We start from the raw sequence: 27,657 nt of genomic DNA, 5'->3' as shown, positions 1-27,657 counted from the left end.
CTATGTTGCAATTGGGTTAAACACAGGTCAGTGTTAAAAGTTTAAAAATATTATATGTTATTTTCTTGAAGTAGTATTTCCTTTTGGTTTAGCTATATCAAAAATTATCAGAAACACGAGAAAGAATGTAATCAGATTTATTTTATAATCACTTGATTGATATATGACTCTCTAGAGAATAAAACTATACAGATTTCAAAATGTTTGTTTTATCATGTGATTCATGTCCCTTGGCGTACTCCGGTAACTTTACAACTGTTGTGTAAACAAATTCTGCCGCTATCACTTGCCCTTATAAGTATGTTATTTTCCCTGAAACATTCGCTTGAAAGTATTGAATAATGTGACAAAAACTAACCCAGTTATTTCTTCTTCTAATCAACCAGCAGAATGCCATTGTTTTTATCATTTAGAATTAAAAATTCAGATATTGATATGCCGTATCAAATATCAGTATTGACTAAATTCCAATTAAACGTCCAATATCATGTCTAACAACACCATATATGAATTATTGATCTTTAATATCATTACAGAAAAATTACACTATTTTTTATTTACTTTTAAATCAATATTCAATGAAATGAAATATACATCTGTCCTGTGAAATCCTAACTGTTTTACGGTTGATGAAACTAACATCGACAGCTTTCTCTACTCAAAATCAATACACATCTACGGGCTATGTTTGTATTCAAAATAAGAAGAGATTTGTAATTTACCGGATTGCGGACTGTCAAAGCGGTGATCATAGTAGTGTGTAATTGTAGACAAGAACCTGGTGACTCTATTATTGCATGGATAAAAACGAAAAATGTAAGTAAGAAAAGGTATAATAGTCTTTTACAATTGTAGTAAACTTCATATGCAATGCTGCACAGTCATGTGCATTTTAATTGCAAGTGAGCAGCCTTCGCATAGGTTTACTCATCGCAAACGTTTTGCTATTATATTTCCTGAAAACTATTGTATTAATTTTTTGTCTTCATCAAAGTCAATGAGCCTAATGGCGTCCAAATAATGTGATAAATATATGCCATTATCACCTTCAGCGAAGCTGGCTTTTTAAACGAGGCATGGGCGAGTGGTGGTGGTGGGGGTGGGGTTGGGGGAGGGTGATTGAAGGTTAGATATTAGACCCTTTATACTTAGATAATATACATGCAATGTCATAGAAACCCTATATTCATAGATTACCTGTCGGCTGCCTTTTTTACATTCATTACTGTATTTTGCTTAATGGAACAATATAATAAATCTAGCTACGGATTGTATGCCATCTCTGTAGCGGACACATTAACTTATCTATGGTTCAAACTACGACCAGGTCAAGATGAAAACTTCAGAATTTTTGTTTTTGCAATTTATTAACTGCGTGAAGGTCGCTTAGAAGTAAGGTCAAGGGCGGGTCAACTCGGAGTCACTAAAATGTGCCATTGCTTCTGGTGAGCTAACATGTTAAAAAAGGAAGGATCAATGTGTCATTCTTCTTTAAATGTATAAAAAGAATATTCCCTTCAGGATTGTACTATTTGCCACTGGACATTAAGTAGTCGTCAATCACCTCACTGTTAACCACATATAAAAATTTGGCAACAATTTAGGCGAACTCGACTGAAAACCCCAATTATTTTCACCTCTCCTAACTACAGCTCCGGAATTCCTATTTAGTATGAATTTTGGTGATCAATTTTATTTTAAGTGTGTTACATAGTGAGACAGACATTATTCAAGGTTTATAGATTAATGATAAATGTATAATAATATAAATACGGATTTTACAAGAAAATATTGATGGAAATTGCGATCGGCGCCTAAACTATCCCAGATGTCACCAGTTTCAACAAGTGCAATTAACATCTTTACTAATGAGTTTGTCAGAGGAAAAGCACTTCAATACTTAATACGTTAGACACAATCTCTGAAAAGTTCTGTTGCTCGCAAGAAAGAATTGATTCCTTCGACGAAAGTGACAAAATGCTTCAGGAAATTAAAGGAAAGAAATTATGAAGCTTGATTTGTTGGAATCCTGTTTTTTTTGTAGTATCTGATTGCCAATTATCGTCTGAATAGCATTGACAAAGATATGTGAATCTTGCTTCTTCGTATTTTGCAGTCACTTTCGGAATCCATAAACAGTTACGAATTTTGTAATTATTATAGTTTTAAATTATGCCCTTGAAACAAAGTAACCTTAAGTTTGATATTTCAACGATGTATAAGTAGTGCATATTCGTGTTGCATAGTCCTTAATTTTCTGCAAAGAGTTCACTGCATACATGTATGTCTAACTGTATTTTTACTTTTTGCAATGGTTTCTTTCTTTTTTTAATAATTTTTTTTTTTTGTGGTGTTTAACATAGTTCTCAGTGACCTTGTCTACATTATGTACTATCATTGCGACCATATTATGTTGATTGTGAGAGCAAATCTGCTAGAAAACTGGCACACCTTGTAAATTAAGATGACTGGAGTCGAATACTCTTGGACACGAACGGTGTCCTTACTCACAACATAAGAGCGACAGGATTGGGATCACAGTAAATGAGTTATTTACGCCACTAGGCGATCGATTCCTTTCGAGTTCGAATGCCCTGGTAGCTATACTAGTATATAAGTATCTTAATGTAACATTTAGAAATCCAAAACTTGAGAATTGTTGAATATATTCAAAATAAATTATCAAGAAGGAGAATTTGTTGATTGTCTTCAACATGCAATGCAAGTTGTCTGTAATCTGTCTTTTGAAAAATCGACATTAACAAAATGGCAATATTATGCAAATGAACGCAATTTAATTCCAATAGTAATAATCACCATGCCACACGATGTTCAACTCTTGTTTGAGACAATTGGTTTGTCCCTGCGTGACAGATTTATATTTAATGATTGTCTGGTTTCAGGACGAACCAGTCCCTTGATAATACAAATAATCACTTTGGCATTATGAATTGAAGGCAGTGATGGAAAGGTCCAAAACGAGGTTGCGAATATTGAAATTTAGGTCTGAGTATCAATACATTGATGATGCATTGTACATACTGACAAATTAGTATTAGCATTGTACATGTTCCAGACCGTATGAGTATTTGGACCGTACGCGTACGGTCTGGACCGTATGCGTACTTTTTCAATATACGCATACGGTCGGACCGTACGCGTACGGTCTGACTATAATATTAAGAATTTGGTCAAGTTTATTAGATACAAATGTATATAACTTATATCTCAAATTAACATAAAAAGTTGAATAGTTATTGAAATAAAAACTTAATATTTTAACTATTTGTAAAAAATCAGGCTTATTTAATCTGTTAATCTCCTGTACTTAGCATGTCAGTAATTCATTTATTACAGCCCAGTATGCTCATTGAAATTGAAGTTATCGGAAGTAAACATAATGTGGGAGGACAATTGTTTTAGAATATTTAGGAACTTTACAAAAAATGCATAAGGAAACTGCATAAACAAAACATGTTAATGTTAAAAATATATGACGTTCCTTGTGGAAGCAAGTGTCATCTTGGGCCAGAGTAACAAAATAGGATTCACGGATATAAAATTAAACAAAATTTAATATTTAATTTTAATTGTTCGCTTATTCACTTTATCCATCTAATTGTAATAATAACAATGTGTATAACTAAAAGTAAAGATTTTGATAAATGTTTCTTAACATTTAACCCATATGATCCCAAAACATGTATGGTCAGCTGGACCGTACGCGTATACCCATACGGTCCGACCGTACGCGTATGGTCGGACCGTACGAGTATACGTATACGGTCCGGACCGTACGCGTACGGTCCAAATACTCGTATGGTCTGGAACATACATACTGACAAATTAGTATTTAAATTCACCAGTCTACGTGTTTAAAGACGAACAACACTACAGCCACAATGAAGGGCTGAACTTGATTCCTTTTTTTATATATAATTTGCTAAATAGGTGAAATGTGGACGTTCTGAATGTTAATATATCGATATTGATTATATATGATCTGACGCATGCGTGACAATTTATTGGTTTCAGATTAAATTCCATCTCATGGTTCCCTAATGGTTGCTGGTAAAAACAAAAACTAATTAATGAGATTCATGGCCACATGAAATGTGTAAGGATTTAAGATACCCGCATTTTTTAGTGATTAAGATTTGTCAGTTTAATTTATTTGTATTTCAAATCATTTTCCATTATTCAATAAGCTCAGGCTAAAATCCTAGCAATTTTACACTAACTATACATGTACATATTATCTTTCCATTTTTATTTTTCTACATGAAAAACAAGAAAAGAGCGGCCGCGTTTTCATTTTTAAAAATACTAATAATTATTGTTGAAAATAAAAATACAGCGACAGCATTTTTTTGTATAACTTACTAGTACTAATAGTTATTCAATTTGTTTAAAATAAGAATAGTGCGGCAACATGTTCATGTAAAAAAACAACATGTTTGAACTGCTGTTATAATGTTATTTTACGATTGTATTGGTAATTAAAATGACAAGAACTAGATTTATTTTCCAAATAATCCTTCATGTCAATGTTTGTTAAAATAATGTGTCTTTCAACTTTTCCATGATTTTTTATAAACTTTTAATCCATATAAGGGTGAATAGTGCAAATGATTTGCCGACACTGCTGATTATATAGGTCAAAGGTTAAACCTCTATCTATCTATCACGGTTAAACACATAAATATAAAAGGATTAATGGGTTTACAGAATAGAGAATAATGAACACAAAGTACAGAAAAAAGGGTAAAACAAATAAGAAGAGAGACATTAAAAGACCCCCACAATAAGAAGAGAGACATTAAAAGACCCCCACAATAAGAAGAGAGACATTAAAAGACCCCCACAATAAGAAGAGAGACATTAAAAGACCCCCACAATAATAAGAGAGAATAAAAGGGTTTACAATATAAGGATTAAAGAATAATGGTATAAAGAATAGAGAAATGGTTTTAAAAAGGGATACAGAATCGGAGGATCCCCATCCAGACCCTTGTGCAAAGGTTTCTGTCCATTCACAATAAGAAGTTTTAGCGAATGATACATGTATATATTAAAACTCCAATATGATTCTATATTGTACATTGTATTGGGGATAGCAATAGCTGAGGTGTTACTTGACGTTCAGTGGCAAATACTACACAAGTGGTGAGGTTTTTGGCATATTCTGTTCATGTGATATGACATGTATCTTTAAAGTTGAATGAATGATGTTATATAAACATCAAGTCCGTGGTAAACAATAGGGGAAATTAGCAACAATAGTGCTTTGCACTGGACATTTCTGGTAGATTTCAAAGGTTTTTATTTTTGTTTACTATTATTTTTTTTAAACAGTATTGATATTATCGACATCACTTGGGTTTGACGGTCACATATATATTACTTGATTATTTTCATTTTTATTTGACACTCTCAAATCCGCAATTAACGCTGGCATTGCTTCCAAAACTGATTATTCTTAACAGAATGCATTCAATCATATTTATTCTAGACAGACATGCTGGTGTTAGGGGAGGGTTGGGATACCTGCTTACATGTTTTACATTCTGTATGTATGTGCCTGTTTCAAGTCAGGAGCCTGCAATGCAGTGGTTGTCGTTTGTTTATGTGTTGTATATTTGTTTTTCGTTCCTATTTTGTACATAAATTAGGCTATTATTTTCCTTGTTTGAATTGTTTTACATATGTCATTTCGGGGCTTTTTATAGCTGACTATCCGGTATAAGCTTAGTTCATTGTTGAATACAGTACGGTGAACTATATATAGTTGTTAATTTGTGTGTCATTTGGTCTCTTGTGGAGAGTTGTCTCATTGGCATCATATGCATATTATACCACATCTTCTTTTTTTTTTTAGATAATAGTCATAAAATGTTTTAACTCCCAACGAAAGAGTCATATTGAGTAAACTTGCCTTGAAAAAATATTCCGACTCTGAGCAACCATATTTGTCATAAATCATGAACCATAAATTAAGTGTTTGGCTGAGAAACAGCTAATACAAATGTACCAGGAAAACTTAAAGCACGCATTTATTTTGACCAAATGTTTAAACAAATTATAACCCCGTCTGTTCAGCACACTACTGCATAACAGACTACCAAAACGGCTTTCAAATTAATGATATATACATGTAGATAGATATAGGAAGATGTGGTATGATTGCCAATGAGACAACTTTCCGTCCAAATAACAATTAATAAAAGTAAACCATTATAAGTCAAGGTACAGCCTTCAACACGGAGCCTTGGCTCACACCGAACAACAAACTTTAAAGGGCCCAATATTACTAAATTAAATGTAAAACCATTCAAACGGGAAAACCAACGGTATAATCTATATAAAAAAACGAGAAACACGTATAAATTACAAAAACAAACGACAACTACTGTACATCAGATTCCTAAACTACAATATGCAATGCTCTTTAATACATTAATTTAATATACTTTACTATTTTCATTTGAAAGCTTTCAATTTCACTGTCCAAATATCAGACAGTTATTCCTGATGGCAAAGATTATTTAATGTTTGCAATGATGTTATTTTAATTAAATTCTGATAAAATTCTATAAACTGCTAAAAGCGTATAATCGACCAGTATTTTGAAATATGACCTTGTACATGTAGGTTATGTATCATATTAAAGTCAGAAGCGAATGATAAGCATTGGAAACTTTGAAAGGCCTGATTTCTGTATCGGACTCTTAATCAAAATTTAAAAAAGCAAAAGAGTGAAAGTGTTGATCAAAATTTTTTACGTAATGTGTTTGACACGAAGACAAATCAAATTCAGTTTATAAAGAATTGTTAAATCAAATTTTCAGTTCTAAAACAGATCAAAGTTTCGTTTCTTAAATGCTGTTGCAGTTTGAAAATTGTTTTAATACTAAGGTCTTTCGTGATGTAAGCCACATCAATGATCATGCACTTTTCTATCATAGAATATAAATGTTGACCTATATCCCTTTAGCTATAATGGCGAAATATTCTGAAAATCATGTATCAAAAATTTATGAAAAATTGTTGACGATTTAGACTTTAAAAGAAATATAAGCTTTAAGATTTGTGAAAACAGTATAAATTCATATAACCCTACTTTTTCCGTTTGATTTTCTGTGTTTGCTTATTCACCATACATTCATTCCTCAAAACAATGCAACTAATATGATAATATGCATAAATTTTTTCTGCAATAATAGTCTACGTTGTAACAGGCAGACGTTTACTTTGTATAAATATGATAATATGTAGAATATCATAGTTAGCCATGAATAGCATCATTATGCCCTTACACAAATGCAAATAAATGTATATTTTGTAAGATATTTCGTTTTATACAGATTTAAAAATATATATATATATCAAAGAGAATTAGCCTTTGTCTGAGTTGTGACTTGACACATTCCATTGTCTGTAATGTCGTTATATATCGACGTAGCCATTACAGTAAGTCGAGTCCTAAAGTAAATTAATGTTGATGGCTTTTATAGATTTAAGATTTGTCCTTAGCAAAACATGGCTGTTTTTGCATGCTAGGTGCTTGTTTACCATACATTAGTCGAAACAATGCAATCAATATGATAATTTTAATATGCATACATCAACAGTATTCTATACGTTTGATACCATTTTGGCGACAATCGATATGAATTATGGGTAATTTAAACATGTCAATTTCATTTAATGTAAATTGCATTCTGACTATTAAATAAAAGCGCATATATGTCAGTGTCAGATTCATTATAGATACCGGAAGCTTTAATAGCAATATGATTCTTATTTCAAAACTAGTTACTCATAATTCAGGAGAAATCCATTATAAAACGTCTCTGCCATTTCTGTAAAAATGTGTAGGATTCACCGGGTATAAAAAATAAACATTTCTAAAACTCAAATAATCCAGTCGGCGTAATATGACACTCGATACGATCACTCCATTAACGGGTAACGATACATAGCAGACAGAGTTCGCTGGATTATTTGTTATTCGACTTAATATTGTGTACAAATTGTAAGGATGTACAAATTCTGATGTGTACAATTTTTTTTGTGTACAAAAGTTATCAGTATTTTGTAAATCTATTTATACAATAAAAATAAGCACAGTGTATTTGGTTAAACTTATCACTGTGTTATTTCCACAACTATATGCATGCTACAGTCTTGCACACTTAGCACTGACACGAACTGGATTCTTATTGAATGTAAGCTTGTACCACCTGGTGAAAGAAGAGTGTTTTCAGTAAAATTGAGTATGGAAATGGGGAATATGTCAAAGAGACAACAGCCCGACCTTAGAGCAGACAACAGCAGAAGGCCACGCCGCAGTGGCGGATCCAGAACTTTTCCTAAAGGGGGGGGGGGGGCGCTGACTGACCTAAGGGGGGACCGCTCCAGTCATGCTTCAATGATTCCTTATATAATCAAACAAATTTTTCAAAAAGGGGGGGCGCCCCCCCCCCCCAGGGCCCCCCTGGATCCGCCTATGCACGGTACCAATGGGTCTTCAATGCAGCGAGAAACTACCGCACCCGGGCGCGTCCTTCAGCTGGCACCTAAACAAATATGTATACTTGTTCAGTGATAATGGACGTCATACTAAACTCCGAATTACACACAAGGAACTAAAAATAAATAAAACATACAAAACGGTGTCAGAATATGAAACAAAAGAAAACAAACAAAATGACAATAATACATAAATAACAACAGACAAGTTATCAGTATTTTGTGAATCTCTTTACATAATAAAAATAAGCGCAGTGTATTTGGTAAAGCTTATCACTGTTTTATTTCTTCAACTTTACATGCAACCGTCTTGCACATATTATGTAGTACTGACAGGAACTGGATTATTATTGAATGTAAGGTTGTATCACCTGGTGAAAGAAGGTGTGTTTTTAGTGTTTACATCCATATCATGTGATCTTTGATTATATGATTATACAGTTGTCTTATCAGCCGTCATGCCTCGAGTTTCAATGTGAAATTATTACCATTTGTACATTTCATTTACCTCAATGTTCGCCATGCACGCTCAATGTTCGCCACGGGTCCTGGCTGACATTTTACAATTTGTCCTTTCTCTCGTCACCATCGCTAAAAACTTTTTTAAATTAATTATATTTTAACATTTTGTTGTTTCCTCAACTGGTATCTGGAAATCCACCAGCCCACGACATATTGAACAATAAGAATCTGATCGTTTCAAATTATGACCTTTCAAAATGACCCCTGGGGTTTGATTATCGGCGTATATTAGATTACCATTAAATTATACTAAACTTTTCTTAGAAAGCTGAAATGCCTAAATAAATGTCACATTTACAAATTATTTTGTAATAAATATCGATCTGGTATAGATGCATCATAATTTCTTCTTCTTGAATTCATTAGTATAATTTAAAGATTAACTGCAGATACAAGAATCAAAGAATCAGGCTCTTTTGATGTTTGGGAGACCAACTTAACTGTGTAGATACATGTAGCTGTTTCAAAATAAGTTTGCCATCGTTAGGTAGAACTGTTCTAGGACAGGTTAGAACAGTTCTATGACAATTCTCCTGACAGTTCTAATGAGAGGTTAGAAGTGATCTCCACTGTATATGATTATTCCAAATAGTAATGATAATGATCTAATTTGGAAAATTGAGTATTTCTATTTGTCTTTTATAAAAAGAATCATGCCAATTCGTCGATCTTTAGTTATAGAAGTTCAACAATGCTTCCAGCATATCGTAAATAAACTCATCATAGATACAAGAACTAAATTTTGTATATTCGCCAGACGCGCGTTTCGTCTACAAAAGACTCATCATTGACGCTCGAATCCAAAAAAGTTAAAAAGGCCAAATAAATTACGAAGTTGAAGAGCATTAAGGACCAAAATTTCTAAACGTTATGCCAAATGCAGGTAAGGTAATCTATGCCCGAGGTAGAAAAGCCTTGGTTTTTCAAAAATTCTAAATTTTGTAAACAGTTAATTTATCAATCTAACCATATCAATGATAATTCATGTCAGCACGAAAAGTGCCGACTGCTGGGTTGGTGATACCCTCGGGGAAATAAATCTCCACCAGCTAACTCTACTCCACCTTGAGTAAAGATGCGACTAATATACAAGTGAAACAGAAACGCGTTACATGATTGGTCTATACGTACGACATATAATAATAGCAAAACCCCAAAACATAATTGTTCACTAATATTTTATTTACAAACCAGACAGAGCCTCTGATTGCGCGACTTATCATTGGATTTGTACTTGCATAACAGGACGACAGGTAAAACATATGAAGCTGGAACTGATTAATTTTCCGAAGCAACTGATTTCAAACCAGTTTTTTTTCTGTAAGGTACTCGTTCCTCAATCATTTTTTTTTATTGAATCAACTGGTATACAACAAAATCAGCCGAATTTGAAGGGGTCCTCGGTGACCGAATGGTACATGTAGAAGTAGTTCAATTTCTGTATCAATGAGGCTTTGATTGAAATCCCGCACTATTCCAGTGTCGCTAATAGTACTGATAGTGGCGTTAAACATTAATATTGATCAACCAATCAATCGAATTTTAAGTTGGTTATGATTGTACATAACAACCAGCTCATCGTAACACATTAATTTAGCAACAACAAAAATAACAGACTATATGTATTGTGTGTCTTTCAATGGTGTAATGGTACACAACTGTTTAAGGTTAGGGTGATGTTGGCACCTGTTAAAACGTTTTAACCCGCTGTATTAGCGTCTTTCAATGGTGTAATGGTACACCACTGTTTAAGGTTATGGTGATGTTGGCACCTGTTTAAACGTTTTAACCCGCTGTATTAGCGTCTTTCAATGGTGTAATGGTACACCACTGTTTAAGGTTAGGGTGATGTTGGCACCTGTTTAAACGTTTTAACCCGCTGTATTAGCGTCTTTCAATGGTGTAATGGTACACCACTGTTTAAGGTTAGGGTGATGTTGGCACCTGTTTAAACGTTTTAACCCGCTGTATTAGCGTCTTTCAATGGTGTAATGGTACACCACTGTTTAAGGTTAGGGTGATGTTGGCACCTGTTTAAACGATTTAACCCGCTGTATTAGCGTCTTTCAATGGTGTAATGGTACACCACTGTTTAAGGTTAGGGTGATGTTGGCACCTGTTTAAACGTTTTAACCCGCTGTATTAGCGTCTTTCAATGGTGTAATGGTACACCACTGTTTAAGGTTAGGGTGATGTTGGCACCTGTTTAAACGTTTTAACCCGCTGTATTAGCGTCTTTCAATGGTGTAATGGTACACCACTGTTTAACCCTCTTGCTGCCGACCGTTTTTCAAGGTTGCATTTCATATGCCGGAAAATACGACAGCTCAACGTCTGTGACGTAACATGCCAAACAACGACGTCATTCGATATATGACGTCACGACAAAATGACCACTACATTTGGGACCAATTGGAGAAAAACATAACCCTGTTTATTCTTCCGTATTTTAATTGAAAGAGATACAGCATTGATAAGAAGCTTGCATAAATTTATCCATGGACATATGTGTCCCTCCGGCACTGCCGGTTTGGACATATGTGTCCCTCCGGCAGCAAGAGGGTTAAGGTTAGGGTGATGTTGGCACCTGTTTAAACGTTTTAACCCGCTGTATTAGCTTGCACCTCTACTTAGTCAGAAACCTGTTCTTCAGTGGTTATCGTTTAATGATGTGGTTCTTAGGTGTTTTTCGTTTCTCGTATTTTATATAGATTAGGCCGTTGGTTTTCCTGTTTGAATTGTTTAACACTCTCTAGGAATTTTCGGGCCCTTTATATTATAATATAATAGCTTGCTGTTCGGTGTGAGTCAAGCCTCTGTGTTGAAGACCGTAATTTGACCTATGATTTGTCACTTTTCACATAATGTGACCTGGACTTCAAAGGAGAGTTGTCTCATATTAAATCTTATTTTTATACATTCAGTAGGCGTTAACAATTATTTGAAATGCCCTAAAACAAAAACAAACACACAAAGGAACAAGAATGTGTCCTCAGTACACGAATGCCCCACTCGCACTATCATTTTCCATGTTCAGTGGACCGTGAAATTGGGGTAAAAACTCTAATTTGGCATTAGAATTAGAAAGATAATATCATAGGGAACATGTGTACTAAGTTTGAAGTCGATTGGACTTCAACTTCATCAAAAACTACCTTGACCAAAAACTTTAACCTGGAGTGGGACAGACGGACGAACGGACAGACAGACAGACAGACAGACAGACAGACAAACAGACGGACGGACGAACGGACGGACGGACGGACGAACGGACGCACAGACCAGAAAACATAATGCCCCTCTACTATCGTAGGTGGGGCATAAAAACATTCCAGAATTATAGGATTAGAATATTGATGCCTGAAAATTGGGTTGCAATATAACGTCACATAGACTGTTTCAGCAGAATTCCATCCAGTGGTAGGTTGTTGACGTATAATGTCTAGACGCATATTTCTGGTTAAGCCTCCTTAATTTGTGCTCATAATGATTTGAATGTTGTTGTCACAATCATATATAATTTAATTTTGGATGTAACGCGTCTTCTGATTGGCTGACGTTATTTTGTTATGAGCCCATAGACATAATTTAGTCATGTGACCGTGACGTCATCAACGTTTTTCATGGTTTTCTACGGTTTAAAATTGAATTTAGAATTAAATTATAAGAAATGACTGTAATATTTTTTCTGTCTATTCGAAATAACATAAAAAAAAATGTGGTTCACACTGTTAAATAACCCGCTACGCGCCTTATTCAGTGTGCACCACATTTTGTATGTTATTTCTTCATAGACAGAAAAAATATTACAGTCATTCCTTAATCAAATTACAAAGTATCTGATAACAAGATATACGTCATGTTCATGATATTACTATGACGTAGTTACTAAAAGACAAACCGTTATACAAAGAATCGAATTAAGAGTTTAAAGGATAAAATTTGTCATTAGGTAAAACGCTGTACATAATCATGCATTAATTTACTAACTAAAGTTTTACATTTGGATGACATATCATTACTATCCACCTGTCCTGTTAATGACTTCTTTATTCTAAATCAATATAATCTTGGAAGTTTGCTGATGCAATTTTAGTAGTAGCTACATGGTTTTTGTAGTATTTGTTATTGACTTTGAACTAGCTTTCAGTAACTGTGAGTACTCTCAGACCAATACTTCGTGTCTTTAAATTTATTGCTTTAGTTGATTTTTGCCTTGAATAGACCTGATGAGTAAATTCCCTTTGACACAATTTTTATAGTTGATTTTTATGCTCTGCTGTTATCCAACTGTTCCAGACTACGTTGAGGCTTGGGTGTCCTCAAACATGTTTTGCCTCGCCACATTATTTAGTGGAAGATATTAGCAAGCAAAATCGAGGGAATTGTGCAAATGGTGATACAAGCATGAAAATTACCACAAAGCATCATTATTATATACTTTTGAAGAAATAACTGCTGGCCATTAAAAAAAAAAAAAAAATCAAGATGGCCACGGCCATTTTCTAAAATTGCTGTTTTCTTCAGTTTGAAAATAATTGTTGTTTGTTGCTGTATGTCATATTTGTTTTTTTTTTCATTGCAATTTGTTTAAAGGTTAAATGCCTTTAGTTTTTCTCGTTTGTAATGTTTTTCATTTGCCATTTCGATACTTTTTATAACACTATATATGCTGTATGGATTTTGCTCAGGCTCCTTGTTAAAGGCCTCACAATAAATCCTCACATTATCATGTGATACCAGTTTTCGTTAGTTATTAGAAGTCTGAAGAATTCGGACGTGTCTTCACTTTTTGCGTGCTTCAATGTACCTGAATTTTTGAGCAAGAAAGGTTGAAGTCTGTGCAGTGATACCGGTGCATATAAAGCACGAGAGTTATAAATTCAACAAAATTTCGATAAAAATAAGGAGACGTGGCATGACTGCCAACAAAAAGAACTATCCTGCAAAATTCAAATGAAATTGATACACTAAAAAAGTTTTTACATTTAGATCATTATACGATAAACAACAAACTACTTATACATTCAAGTATTAGTAAATCATATTGTTTATGTAGCTAACATGACTCGTTTTCTTCTTATCTTTAACCATTTCAACGATCTTTGATTGCTTTGGTAAAATGTAATTGATAGACTGATTACAGATTTGTCATTCCCTTACGGTTTCTCTATTCTAGAAAACGAATCACTTTTAATGACCACTTCTAAATCAGTATTCAAACAACACGCGTCTGGGAAATTCCAAATGAGTTTTTAGTCATGAAAGGGGTATTTAAATTGAAAGATTCACAAATACAAAAAAAGAAAATCAAAAGCTAGACACGTGAATTATACCCATGTCATTCTGTCTGAAAATATGCTGATGGTTGAGGGAAATAACAAAATCGTTTTATGATAACGAGCTTGAAACCAATTGATTTCTAAGCACAAAAACGGTTTTTTTTTAGCCATAATAACAGTACATACAAGATAACGTAAATTTGATTGGCAGACAATATTCACTAGGCATTCCAAAATTTTGTTTTATTTCTGAATAAAATTCAACATGTTTGACTGAACGCAATTTCCATGACAACTTGAAAACAATGCATAGAAAACCATACATAAAACTTGATTGAACTTGAATTTCATGGTTTTAGCATAACAATTAATGCAATTTAATTTATATGAATTAAACGCATTAATCGGGTTGTCTGACAGAAAGTATTATTAAGTCATAAGTATCAATTTCATATCTTAATTTCAGCAATCAAAATGCAAGCATGTTATAGATCTAAATATGTTTTGCTTTATCTAGTTTATACAAGATAAATATATAATTAAGTGACAACCGTACCAATTTTAAATGGTGTGTTCCCATTCCGCCTTAGTTGTGAATTCCAGGTAAAAAAGGTAAAAAAAATACTAAGGCGATATGGGAATTGTACTAAGGCGAAATGTGAATTAGATGAAAAAATTAAATAAACAAGTTAAACCTCTGTGTTTTTATAACAATATAAACAACATGTAATTAGGGATTTTTTCTCTCTTGGATTACCATTTAATATTTATTTATAAAAATACACTTTTAAGATTTAAAAAATTGTGAAATCAAAACAAATTCTACAATAAAACATTAGTCAGTAGGAAAGTTGTTTTTTTTCCCTTCATTTCATAAAAGTTTCAGTTGTATGAATTTTATGCAATTAGAAAATTCTTAATAATTCATTATCCTTCCCATCGTGCAACACAAAAAGTTAAAAAAAATGTATTCCCATCAAACCATCTGATATGCAATGGCTACACACACCACCAGAACAACAAAAGAGATACTTGGATCTCTTGGAAGTCCATAGACAGAAATTGAAGGGCTACAATATGCACAAGAAATGAATTACCTTCAAAGATTGGCCAACCACACAATCACCTACCAGACCATGCATCTGATTCAGTCAATAGTAGAAAGATATTAGAATCAATTAGATCTAGATGCAGATCAGAAACTACACGGTACCTATACCATCAATTTATGATGAATAAATAACAAAACTCAGAGATGCACCATGGGATGCCCAGACCCTTGAGACTGCCCCAAAACTGCCTACATTCGAAAGTAAGGATGCCCAGACCCTGGAGACTGCGACAGCGAGATGCTTACACTTATAAGATTCTTCAATCTCCTGAAAAACATCACCAACCAACATACAGCCAGACAGTGTTAGCCTCGACTTTGAATGTACATCAATAAATGCAGTATCTCGTGTCTTTCCAAACGCAGAACTCAAAGGTTGTTTGTTCCACTCCATAGCAATTTTGAAATAATTCTTAGGTTTTAGTGCTTATTCTCATGGTATTATTTATAACTTGTGCTTTGAATTCAGTGCTGATACAGAAATAAAATATTTGTTATGATAGTTTGATATTTGTCTTTATTTATTTATTAAAATATGAAATATCCATAGCCAATTTATCATCTCTAAAAAGACTTTATTTACAAAATATAACACATGAGTAAAAACAAAATACAATTTCAGAAAAAGAAGAGCAACTATAAAAAAAAAATATTTAAAAAGTGGGACACAAAAAATAAAAAAAAATATCTTCTTTTAAATAGTATTTCATGGTAGAATTTGACATCAGATAACAAATATCAACTAATTGCAATAAAAACAAAACATAACTTAATTACATTGTTTATATAGAAGCTCCCATTTCGCCTTAGTTAATTCTTGTGTACCTGAAAATTTATACTAAGGCAAACTGGGATTAATTTTATATAATAATTTTGACAGCTAAGGCGAAATGAGAATAAGCCTTTTAAATTATTAGAAATAAGTACTATTTTTACAAGTTCAATGTAAAGCTAACTAGTATACTAGTTATTAAAGAATATATATAAGTTTACATGTACAGCTGTTTCGTCAAAGATTAATCATAAACAACGTAACAATTGATTCTTCTACTAATGTATGCCCAGAATAAATCATATCATAAATTGATTGAGCTACATAAAAAAAAACAGTGTTTAGACATGTGACCGAAAAAAATACTTCACGAACCTGTATTATAAGAAAGATTTGTATATCCGGTCTGCACGTTGGAGCCTCTTATATTGCTTTAGGTACATGTACGTACGCAATATAATTATTGTTCGATAAAGAAAAACCAATGTTTGGACATTTTTAATCTAGTAATATATAATGTGATTTTAATCAAGTTCATCTTCTCAAATGTTCTGGGTCATAGAATAAAACGCTGAATTCTTGTTAATATATAATTATAGTTAAAAATCAAGTTTTGTTGTGCTACAATTTCGGGTACAATGTGAAAATTATTTTGACCATAAGGAGACAACCGACACACTTGATCATAAATTTCATATCCCTTTTTTAAATTAAGTATTTAAATGAAAGAATAGACAAATAAAAAATGAAGTTACCGTTTTATTCGATATAATTGGCGTGCATGCTTATACACGTACAGGCAAAACATTGAAATTAATAATATATACATGTTTAACCCCGCCGCATTTTTGCGCCTGTCCCAAGTCAGGAGCCTCTGGCCTTTGTTAGTCTTGTATTATTTTAATTTAAGTTTCTTGTGTATATACAATTTGGAAATTAGTATGGCGTTCATTATCACTGGACTAGTATATATATTTGTTTAGGGGCCAGCTGATTGACGCCTCCGGGTGCGGGAATTTCTCGCTACATTGAAGACCTGTTGGTGACCCTCTGCTGTTGTTTTTTATTTGGTCGGGTTGTTTTCTCTTTGACACATTACCCATTTCCATTCTCAATTTTAATTGTAAAATGTATTTGCCAAAATATAAAATGTGTGCAATTTAAGAGATTTGCAATAAGCTTTTACAATTTCACTTTATATGGTTTTGAAAAATGTTACTGCCTTACTTCTAGTCCACCCGTTTGGAACTAAATGAGTATAATTATTTTCCTTGGAACTGTAGAGAATTTTGAATCTCCCAGAAAATCGCTGTAAAAGTTATATTTAATTATTATTATTTTATTTGGAATTTGACAGAAAAGATGTAAAATTTATTAACGAAAAGTCAATAGATTTGTTTTCCAGTAATGAAATTAGAGTAAATAACCTTTATTTACAACCAGTTTAATTTCAGTAATCTGACGATTTTAAAACATCTATTATTACCGTTTCATCAGATAATAATCTTTTACAGTAGTTTGTGCATATGCATATATATATATATATATAAATCTTATATTGTGTGTTTTAAGTAAATATATGAAAATCTAGAATAATACTGAAATGTAAGTTTATGGTATCAATATCAGTTTATAATGTATTTGTATACATAGAATTGGCTCATGACTTGTTACATGAATCTTTATTTCATTTATGTGTTGTTTTAATATTATAATTGTCTGTATTTGGATCACGCCTCTATTGTGCTCTTTCCAATAAAATATTGAATTGAATTGAATTGAATATTACTGGTGTGAATGCAGACACTCTTCAAATATTCATTTCAATTGGCAAATATGTATGTACTTTTTAGTTTATAAGCTTTTCATTGTTTTAATAAGTTTTTGATGTTCAAATATGTTATCCTCGAGCATCACTGAAGTGAGACATGCGCATCTGATGTAGAAAAATTGGCAACGTTAACGTTATTCTGGTGAGTCGTTCAACATTTATTTAGTTATTCATTGAATGAATGAATATATTGTATTGCCGAATCAAACATAATGCTATAGCAAAATAACATAATATACAACTACAATAATGACAGTAAACAAACAGAGAACAATACAATACGGTCATAATAAGCACAGAATTACAACTGCTATGCAATGATTATATGTGATCTTAACTTTCATGCCGCATTAAGAAATTTACACAATTTTTTAGTTAGACTCTTTGAGCTAGCATGTAAAAGAAATATCAGCTTTCTATTAGTTGGCCATGAACAATAATATTTTGGTAAAAACTGTAGTCTCAATGATCTAAAGGCAGGACATACAAGAACAAAATGGTATTCGTTTTCAATACAATTCATATGACAGCATATACATATACGATTTTCTTACAATATTTAGTTGGCACACTATACGAAGGAGCAGGAGACTGATTTCAAAACATGAATAATTCTAAAATGTGAGGAATTGTGTCACGTGACTATGTACTTTATTTAACCTTGAATGCGATTAAGAAAGTCGTAAATTTGAACGGAAAAGTTAAATAAAGTAGAGTTCTAATCTAAGTAGGTTCTATAATTTGTTTTATGTGACAATAATTCAGTGAAGAAGTGTAAAACAGAAAAGACGAATATGTTTTGCTAAGAAAAAGGTGATAAATATGGTCGTTAAGAAAGAGCAACGGAAATGAATCTTCCAGGTCTACTTTACTGTTGTGATGATTCAATTTGTAAAACTAAAAGATGCTTTCACATTTAATGAAATAGGTTCAGAGCATTAGCACGTAACTCCTACTTACTTATAATTTGCTAATATTAATGTATAAGGAGGTATAGACGAGATAGTTACATATTCGTTTATACCTCATGCTTTTGAAAACTAAAATAATCATACCACATCCTCTTTTTTTATATGTACTAGAGTATACATATTTGTCGTAGTTCTTTAAAATTCTGTTATGTTTTAAAACTTACCCTGGATGTTTACATCAACATGACTACTTCACTTTCTGAAACACCTTCGTTATTAATTTTTTTCATTTTTTTGGTGTGCTTTGCATTCGATCTTGCTTATTTATCGGTCTCATTTATATGTACATGCATTTAATTTTCATGATTTATTTCTTTGTTTTTCAATCGTTTAAGTTCTAATCATACTGTTGAATAATTTTGAAGTCTCATATCAAATGTGGAAGAGACCATAGAAAATTCATGTCAACCAACAAATCTGTCATGGGGGTCTTTTATATTAACTAACAAAACGGTATATGTTTTTTTTCTCATTGTTGAAGTTCATGCAGTGACCTATAATTGATTATATCTACTTCTTTTGAAATCTGGTGGATACTTGTTTTCTTAAATCACGAAGAAATTAAAATCACGAAGAAATTAATATGCTGTGTTGCAGTTCATGTTATTATGTTTACAAATTATATTGTAGTTATTGATAGTGCAACACTGGATCAATCGATTTTATATGAGATTAAAATCGAATGTACTTCAGATGTCATATTATGTCGAGCGAACATCCTCATTGACACGAAAACGCTTCGAATTTTTATCATTGATGTATTATAGTCATACAAAGTGTATCACACGTCCCCCCCCCCCCCCCCCCCCCCCCCCCAGTTGTTTAAACAGAGATATGAATATCATTACTCGATTAATCATGAAATAGAAGTGGCATTTTGCAATAAGGTTTTTGATGTAGTGTTGTTTATAAGGCTCACAAATTTAGGAAGTGACTTTGAAAGCTATTTCTTTTGCTAAATGGATTGATTGATTGAACCAATTACAATGTATACTTTTGGGATTCTGTATCACTGGAACAAACATTACAGTATTTGTACAAAACGAAATAAACGGTATAGAATGTTTGTTCTAAAACAAACAAACAGACAGACAGTATGGCATTGTCAATAAAAACAATACAGTGGAACTTCTGTTAGGCAGAACAAATATCAGACGACAGGTTCAAAAATGTAGTTATAATATCTAATTTTACATCTGTCTTTGAACCCAACTTTTACAATATTCATCACCGATTGAAGTTGTAGCTGAAAAATCTTTACAGCAAAATACATGTGCGTAGGTAAAGGTAATATCTTTGGTAAGCTTGCTTGCTAGATGACTGTGGAGTCATTATTAGGTAGGTACACTACCCCCTAGGAGTAGACTAGTCCGACTGATTACAAATCCACCTGTCTGTACGACTAGACTACTCCGAAAGATGAGTAGTAAACCTAACTTATAATGACTTCACGTTTGATGAACAGCTAACAAGCAAGCTAACCAAGATATTACCTTTACCTACACGCTCAATACATTTTGCTGTAATCCCTTGAATATATCCATATATTTAATATCTCCTTTTTTATAATGAAGTGAAGAGTGACAAGATACCAAGGGAACAATAAAAATCATTTTACAATCAGTTAAACTAAAGCCAGAGCAGTGTAACCCCACATAAAACTGGGACATACACAATTTGGTAAAAGTGGAATGTTTTGATAGTAGTATTGTTTATAAGGATTTCAAATGTAGAAAGTATCCTTCAAATCTAATTCTCTATACAAGAAACAGTTTTTGATAAACATGTTTTTCATTATAAACTTTGCATTTAATTTAGTTCAATTCGTCATGTACTGTTTAAGAAGTACATAACGAATCTTAAGTATAAGGTGCCATTTTTATATTGTTTGTTGTTGGGTTGCTGTCTCATTGACTTTCACTCCACTTTCTATTATTTCTAAAGTTGCTTTATACTATTTAAGAAGAGAATCAATTTTGCTAATCTCCTTTGTGATTCTTGTATAAAACAGTACAAAGCTAGTGTATTTCAACATAATTCAGGGAATATGTTCTTTGATTTTCACTATTTATTAGCACGCTAAAGGGTCATTTTAGAGTTTTAAGAAATACAATTCGTATGTCTGAACATTTATGTTAAGTCAATAATTACCGACAATGTATAGTAAGTTGACGTTCAACATTTGCTACAGGACAATGAATAGCAGTATTTTAGTTTAATGTTTCCGTATATCACAGACAAACCCGCCGTCTGTAGTATGTATTCAATATTGTCTACGAATTTTATGTATTCACAATGAAACGTACATTAGGATTGCTAAACTAAATTTACATCCATTATGAATACCGTGAAATAAATTAATTTTACTTAATCTTCCGGAACCCAATATTTTAGTCCCAGTTTATGGCAGGGTCTGTGTGTGTTGTTCATTCTTAGTTTTTTAATTTTGCATCTGGTGTCAGACAACCAATTAAAAATCCCTATCTGTTTCTAAATATTTTACCTTAAGTTTCACTTCAAGGAAACCAGGTATATCCTGAATTGTACATGTATCACCTTTCTACATGCCCATTTTCAACCAATGTTAAAAGTCTTGTAAAAAATTTCTGATCTTGAAAACACAGGTACTACCAAAATAACTCCCAGTTTTCTGGAAATCTTAAATCAGTGTACTATGTAGCGCATTAATACTGAATTTTTAACGCAAACTCATAGAAAAGTTAATTTTGGCTCAAAATGATCTAAATATATTTCCCTTTCACTAAAAGTTTCATTTCTGCAAATGTTGGTTAGTTTAAGTAAACAATGACACCAAAAGCACTATTTTGTGCAATAGGAGGACCTTCTAAATTGGAGGGAGTAATTGGTGGTCTGACACTTTTCCTTTATTTTTTATTATTTTTTGTAAAAATATTTTATGCCCCTTTAATGGGCATTATATTTTCTGGTCTGTGTGTCCGTTCGCCCGTCCGTCCGTTCGTTTGTACAGATACTGTTAACATTATCGGTCTCATCCGAGTGCTCCTAAACAGGAGGGAATTACGAAAGAAGAAGAAGAAGAATGCCAAATTAGAGATTTTATCCTTTTTTCACGGTCCACTGAACATAGAAAATGATAGTGCGGATGGGGCATCCGTGTACTGGGGACACATTATTGTTTCGGTATATGTTTCTGTCTTCTATATTTAACGTTATAAATGATGGTGTTATTATTGGTACAAAAGTTAAGTTCAGTACGCTCTCTAGTTGACATTTGTTTTGTTCTTTGAATTGTTAACTGATGCTTGTCCCGATCTATGTATGTTTTGTCTTTGGAATGATACCACCTTTAAATCATCCCTATCAAATTTTTATATTTTCTAAACCCTTTTGCATAATAATTCGTCGACACATGTTATCATCAAACGATCTATAATTCGTCGACACATGTTATCATCAAACGATCTATAATTGCATACTGTGGTGTGAATTATTGCTGTATTGCATTGTGTACTGATGGCTATTAAACCGGATTAAACATTTTAAAAGCTTTATATTGTACCAACATGCTATAATAGCAAACAATTGCCGTAAATTCAAACATGATAAGAAAACTATTGACAACACCTATTCATCATGAAATATAGAAAGCCAACAATCCCTAGATATTTTTCTTATTTTCCTAATAAATTATAGATACATTTTTTATAAAATTGTATGTCCCGCCTACGATATTAGATGGAAATTATGTATTCTGACCTTTGTGTCTGTTCGTCTTTAATTACGTTTGTTCTCTGTCAATATAGTTCACTATGAAGTTGTAGTTACACCATTTTTAAACTTAAAACACTTATGAACATGCATGAAATATTTGCCACTGGACGTTAAGCAACCAACAATCAATCAATCTTTAAGCGTTATGCCAAATTTTAGATTTGAGTCCAAGTCATGATTTTTGGACATGACAATTTGATAATCGAGTGGGACATAGTTTCCTATGAACATATATTCTAATTTACATATATAGTACACCTGTTTAAAAAAAAACATTTGCGCTTGTGTTGAGAAACTTCACTTTAATTTGCTTTAATTTGATTTCGATTTTCACTTTCTGAATTATATTGATTCATGTCATAATAGCACTAAACAAATACACCCCCCCCCCCCACCCTCCACCTTCCTCTAAAAAAAGAGCCAGTTTGACTTTAATTGCAAAGTCCTATGCACTGACCCTTATTCCTAGAGCATACGCTCAATCATTAATACATGTGCTGGTTCAAGACGACAACATGCACAATGTTAGTACTCTCACAAAATAAGATAACTCTTTTTTTTATTTCATTCTTATTAGGGGGGTTGGGTAATGGTAAGGAGGAATTATAGCAATTTCTTTTTAAATTTTCCCCTTAATTTTTATGCCCCACCTACGATAGTAAAGGGGCATTATGTTTTCTGGTCTGTGCGTCCTTCCGTCCGTCCGTTCGTCCGTCCGTCCATCCGTCCGTTCGACCCACTTCAGGTTAAAGTTTTTGGTCAAGGTAGTTTTTGATGAAGCTGAAGTCCAATCAACTTGAAACTTTGTACACACGTTCCTTATGATATGATCTTTCTTATTTTAAAACAAAATTAAACTTTTGACCCCATTTTCATGGTTCACTGAACATAGAAATTAAAAGTGCGAGTTTCAGGTTAAAGTTTTTGGTCAAGGTATAGTTTTTGATGAAGCTGAAGTCCAATCAACTTGAAACTTAGTACACATGTTCCCTTTTGGTTGATCTTTTTACTTTTAAGGCCAAATTAGATTTTTTACCCATTTCCACGGTCCATTGAACATGGAAAATGATAATGCGAGAGGGGCATCCGTGTACTTTGGACACATTCTTGTTATCTATAAATAAGATTGTATCCTTATTGATTTTTATTGCAATTGTTCTAAGTAATCACCTTGTCAGATTTTGGCTAATATCATATATATATATAATATCATATAATATTTGACCAATATAAACTAAAAAAGTGCATTTAAAATATATAAAAAAAAAGTATGATACATGTATACAAATGTTGTACATGGTAGGAAAATATAATTTTTGAAAAGCTGATTTGTTTCAGCTTTAGAAACAGGGAGAAAAAAAGGCTCACCAACTTTTTGTTTTGAATTTCGATTGCCATCTAGGAACTTTCCTACAAAACGAAGATGCGGTACGGTTGCCAATGAGAAAACTCTCCACAAGAAACCAATATGACACTGAAATTAATATCTAAAAGTCACTGCATGGCCTTCGACAATAAGTAAAGTTCAAACCTCATAGTCGTATCTTTCTATAAACTTCTCTGAACCACCATACATGTATACAAGATCGAATTTTCTTAACATGCTGATGTCTAAACAAACCAGCAGAAAGGTTAAAGACGTTATCAATTGTTTAATCGTCAAAAGTATTTTAACAACAACATTCAGAATGCATATCAAGTTACATTTGTTCTGCGCCTGTATATTATTTTTGCATGTAACATTTTGCTCCCCAGAAGATTAATTTACGCTGATTAGAGTTTCCATAGTGACATTTAAATTTATCTTCATAAGTATTCAAAGTAAAATCATTTATTAAATTAACAGTATAAACTAATTAAGATAGACGACGAGAAGTAAGATTGGAAAACAGAATTGAAGAATTGCATGTGACAAATTTGACAGCACCAACATTGTAGAAAATAGAGGTGAAAACATACATGTTACATAATTTTTGATCAGTCAGGGAAATGGAAAATAGATTACTTCCATTAGATAAATGCATTATATAAACTGATATCATATAATTGGTATTTCAGAATAAATAATGGAACTCCCAGAAGCAAACGGCTCTAGACTTACAGTCAAATCACCGAAGTCACCGAGGCGACGCCGAAAGAGTAAATCATCGTCACCAACTACAGCATCAGCAAAAGTTTTTAATTTAGTTGAGGAGCAATATGAAGCACCAAGGAGGGAATTTCAGAATCCCAAGTAAGCAATTCATGATATATGATTATTATAATGTACAGTATCGTTACTTTTATCTAAAATCAATATTACACCCTCAGATTGAGAGAAATTATCTTAGTTAGAGACTTCAGTTATAATATTGTCCTTTTATGGTTTATGAGCTGGTTATCTTATATTCTGGATATTGAAATACGTTGAAGAGACATTATTGCCGAAATGCGCATCTCTTGCACATTGAAAATTGGTATCGTTCAATGTTATTATAAATTTGAACAGTTGAAGGAACGTTTTGAATGGAAAATTGTACATGTTTAAGTAAGATTTGCCTGATTGATTAATTGATTGAATTGGTGTCTCAATGTCCAGTATCTTTATTCAGAACACGCTCTACGTTTCGTCCATCATGTTCGGATACAATTTCAACTTTGGGTAGATCATTGGAAAAAACAAATCAAACAGATATTTTTTTGGCATTGGCCGCTGGAAAATTTCAACGAGTGCATGTTTGTTAATGACTAAAAACATTAGCAGTATGATTTAGAAATTTATATCTACGACTCAAACGTTTCAAAGCCCCTTTCTTGCAAATCAGTTACAAATCATATGTTCATACTGTCAAAGTTTTTTTTTATAAGTTTACCGCCTCAGTGTATTACATTTATTTCACAAAAGAGCTAAATATTAAAATCTATTAATAAATCAGGTTGTATTAAAATGATAACATGATTAAATCAAATGTTCTAGTTTATATGGCGACAGTTGAATGCAAAACCTTTTTAGATTATTAAATAATTGAATCAATAACATCAACTACCAGATAATCTGTGACTGGACTATATTGGACACGAGTGGTATTGAGGTTTCCATTAAACTCTTGTACATTACAGCATATTCCATGTATGCTGAAATAAATGGATATCATGTGTTATATAATTGTTAATATAACAGAAAACTCTCTCTAGAGCTCAAGAAACTGAGAAAAAAAAAAAGAATAAAATTACAGTACTGATTATTATATTATATAATTTGGTAAATTTATATATATTTAAAAGAACTGTAAAAATATCAAATAAAATTGAGAATGGAAATGGGGAATGTGCCAAAAGACAACAACCCGACCATAGAAAAAAAAACAACAGCAGAAGGTCACCAACAGGTTTTCAATGTAGCGAGAAATTCCCGCACCCGGAGGCGTCCTTCAACTGGCCCCTAAACAAATATATACTAGTTCAGTGATAATGAAACACATTTTCAAAGTTAAATCAAGAAGATGCAACAGCATTGCCAAAATTAGTAGATAAGAATTGCTGAGCACATTATGAGTGAAAATGTTAGCTCGTAAGAATTTATTGAAATATGAAGTTCCACATACTTTATTTTTGCTTTTATATTTATTGGGGATTGAGTTATCCCTCTTCTTATGTTCACAACTTAGCTGGCTTGTTTAGTATTAGCGTATATTCCTTTCATTCAGACCTTATATTAGTGGAATTCATGATTATTTGTATATATGGTAACTTATATAAGAACTTACTTATTAAAAATACAATAACAGTGCAATTCAGTATTAAAGATCACAGGAGCCCAATTATTTGTTTACATTTTGACGGCAAGTTTTTTAAGGTACTCATAATAGAATCCTTACAGCTTCTGATTGGATGATACTGGTTTGGACTTGTGTTTTTTGGGGTTTTTTTTATGAAAAGCTTATCCAATAAGGTTTAAAAAATCAAGAAATTGAAATTCACATTTAACAAAATCTTGAAAATATCTTTCATTCCTGCACGTCGGACCATTAAAGAAATGCCTTTTTCTGTAAGCTATATTTTAAGTCAATATACGCCGCATGGCCATATATATTTTTTTGGTTGTTATGCAAGTTGAACACTGGCATTTCTAGTAACATAAACTGCTGTACCCGTTTTTTCCCTAGTTTGTGTAATCTTCGAGAAAAAAATGGAACATCACTGGTGCCCTATTGAACATGCATTACAAATAATTGCGCTCTTGTAAACTTAAGATTTAGTTTGTATGATTTAACTGCATGACATTTTAAAATATAAACTACTATGATATTAGAAAAGTCTGTACCACGTGTACAGCATTGACATGACTAACAAGCAGGTTGATAATAACCAGGAATGATTAACAAAACTCCAGTGAAGATTTAGCTTGTATACTTTAAACGATTTTTGAAATATATATACATATTTTAAGTTATCTTAGTAGTAATATTCGATTAGATTTGATTTTCTGCTAATTTTCATAGACCCATAAGAGTTATTCCCCTTCCTATAACCATTTTGCATGGTATTCAACTGTTATGTAAATTCCAACTAATTTGACTAATATTTAAGGTTAATCTTGTAAGTTAGTAAGAAAAAATAAAATAGAAGATGTGATATAATTGCCTATGAAACCACTCTCCACAAAAGACACAAATATAAACAGCTACATTGTATTATAGGTCACCATACGGCCAACAAACAGCAAAGCCCATACCGCATAGGTAGCTATTATAGACTTTGAAATCACAAATGTACATTTAATACAATTCAGACGAAAAATCTAACGGCATAATTAATGTACAAAAAAGGAACTAAAACAAATACATAACACAGCAACAAACGACAACCACTGAATTGCAGGCTCCTGACTTGGGACAGACACA

The 27,657-nt window shown here is 32.5% G+C and overlaps 1 protein-coding gene across 6 annotated transcripts in view; it reads left to right on the top strand.

Annotated features, from left to right (window-relative positions):
- The first annotated feature begins 613 nt into the window (after positions 1–613).
- The window catches only part of LOC139489226 (BAI1-associated protein 3-like), a 248,385-nt gene continuing 221,341 nt past the window's right edge, over positions 614–27,657 (top strand). Inside the window, exons 1-2 of one of the 6 annotated variants that reach the window (XM_071275443.1) lie at positions 614–816; positions 24,833–25,007. In XM_071275443.1, coding sequence (XP_071131544.1) covers positions 24,841–25,007 — 167 coding nt within the window. In that variant the 5' untranslated portion in view covers positions 614–816; positions 24,833–24,840. The remainder of the gene's footprint in view (positions 817–24,832; positions 25,008–27,657) is intronic. The other 5 variants (XM_071275446.1, XM_071275445.1, XM_071275447.1 and 2 more) reach the window with 5 other exon arrangements.

Source organism: Mytilus edulis, chromosome 9 (assembly GCF_963676685.1).
Source record: "Mytilus edulis chromosome 9, xbMytEdul2.2, whole genome shotgun sequence".
NCBI classification, from domain to species: Eukaryota; Metazoa; Mollusca; class Bivalvia; order Mytilida; family Mytilidae; genus Mytilus; species Mytilus edulis.
This window is presented reverse-complemented; position numbering and strand designations above follow the sequence as displayed.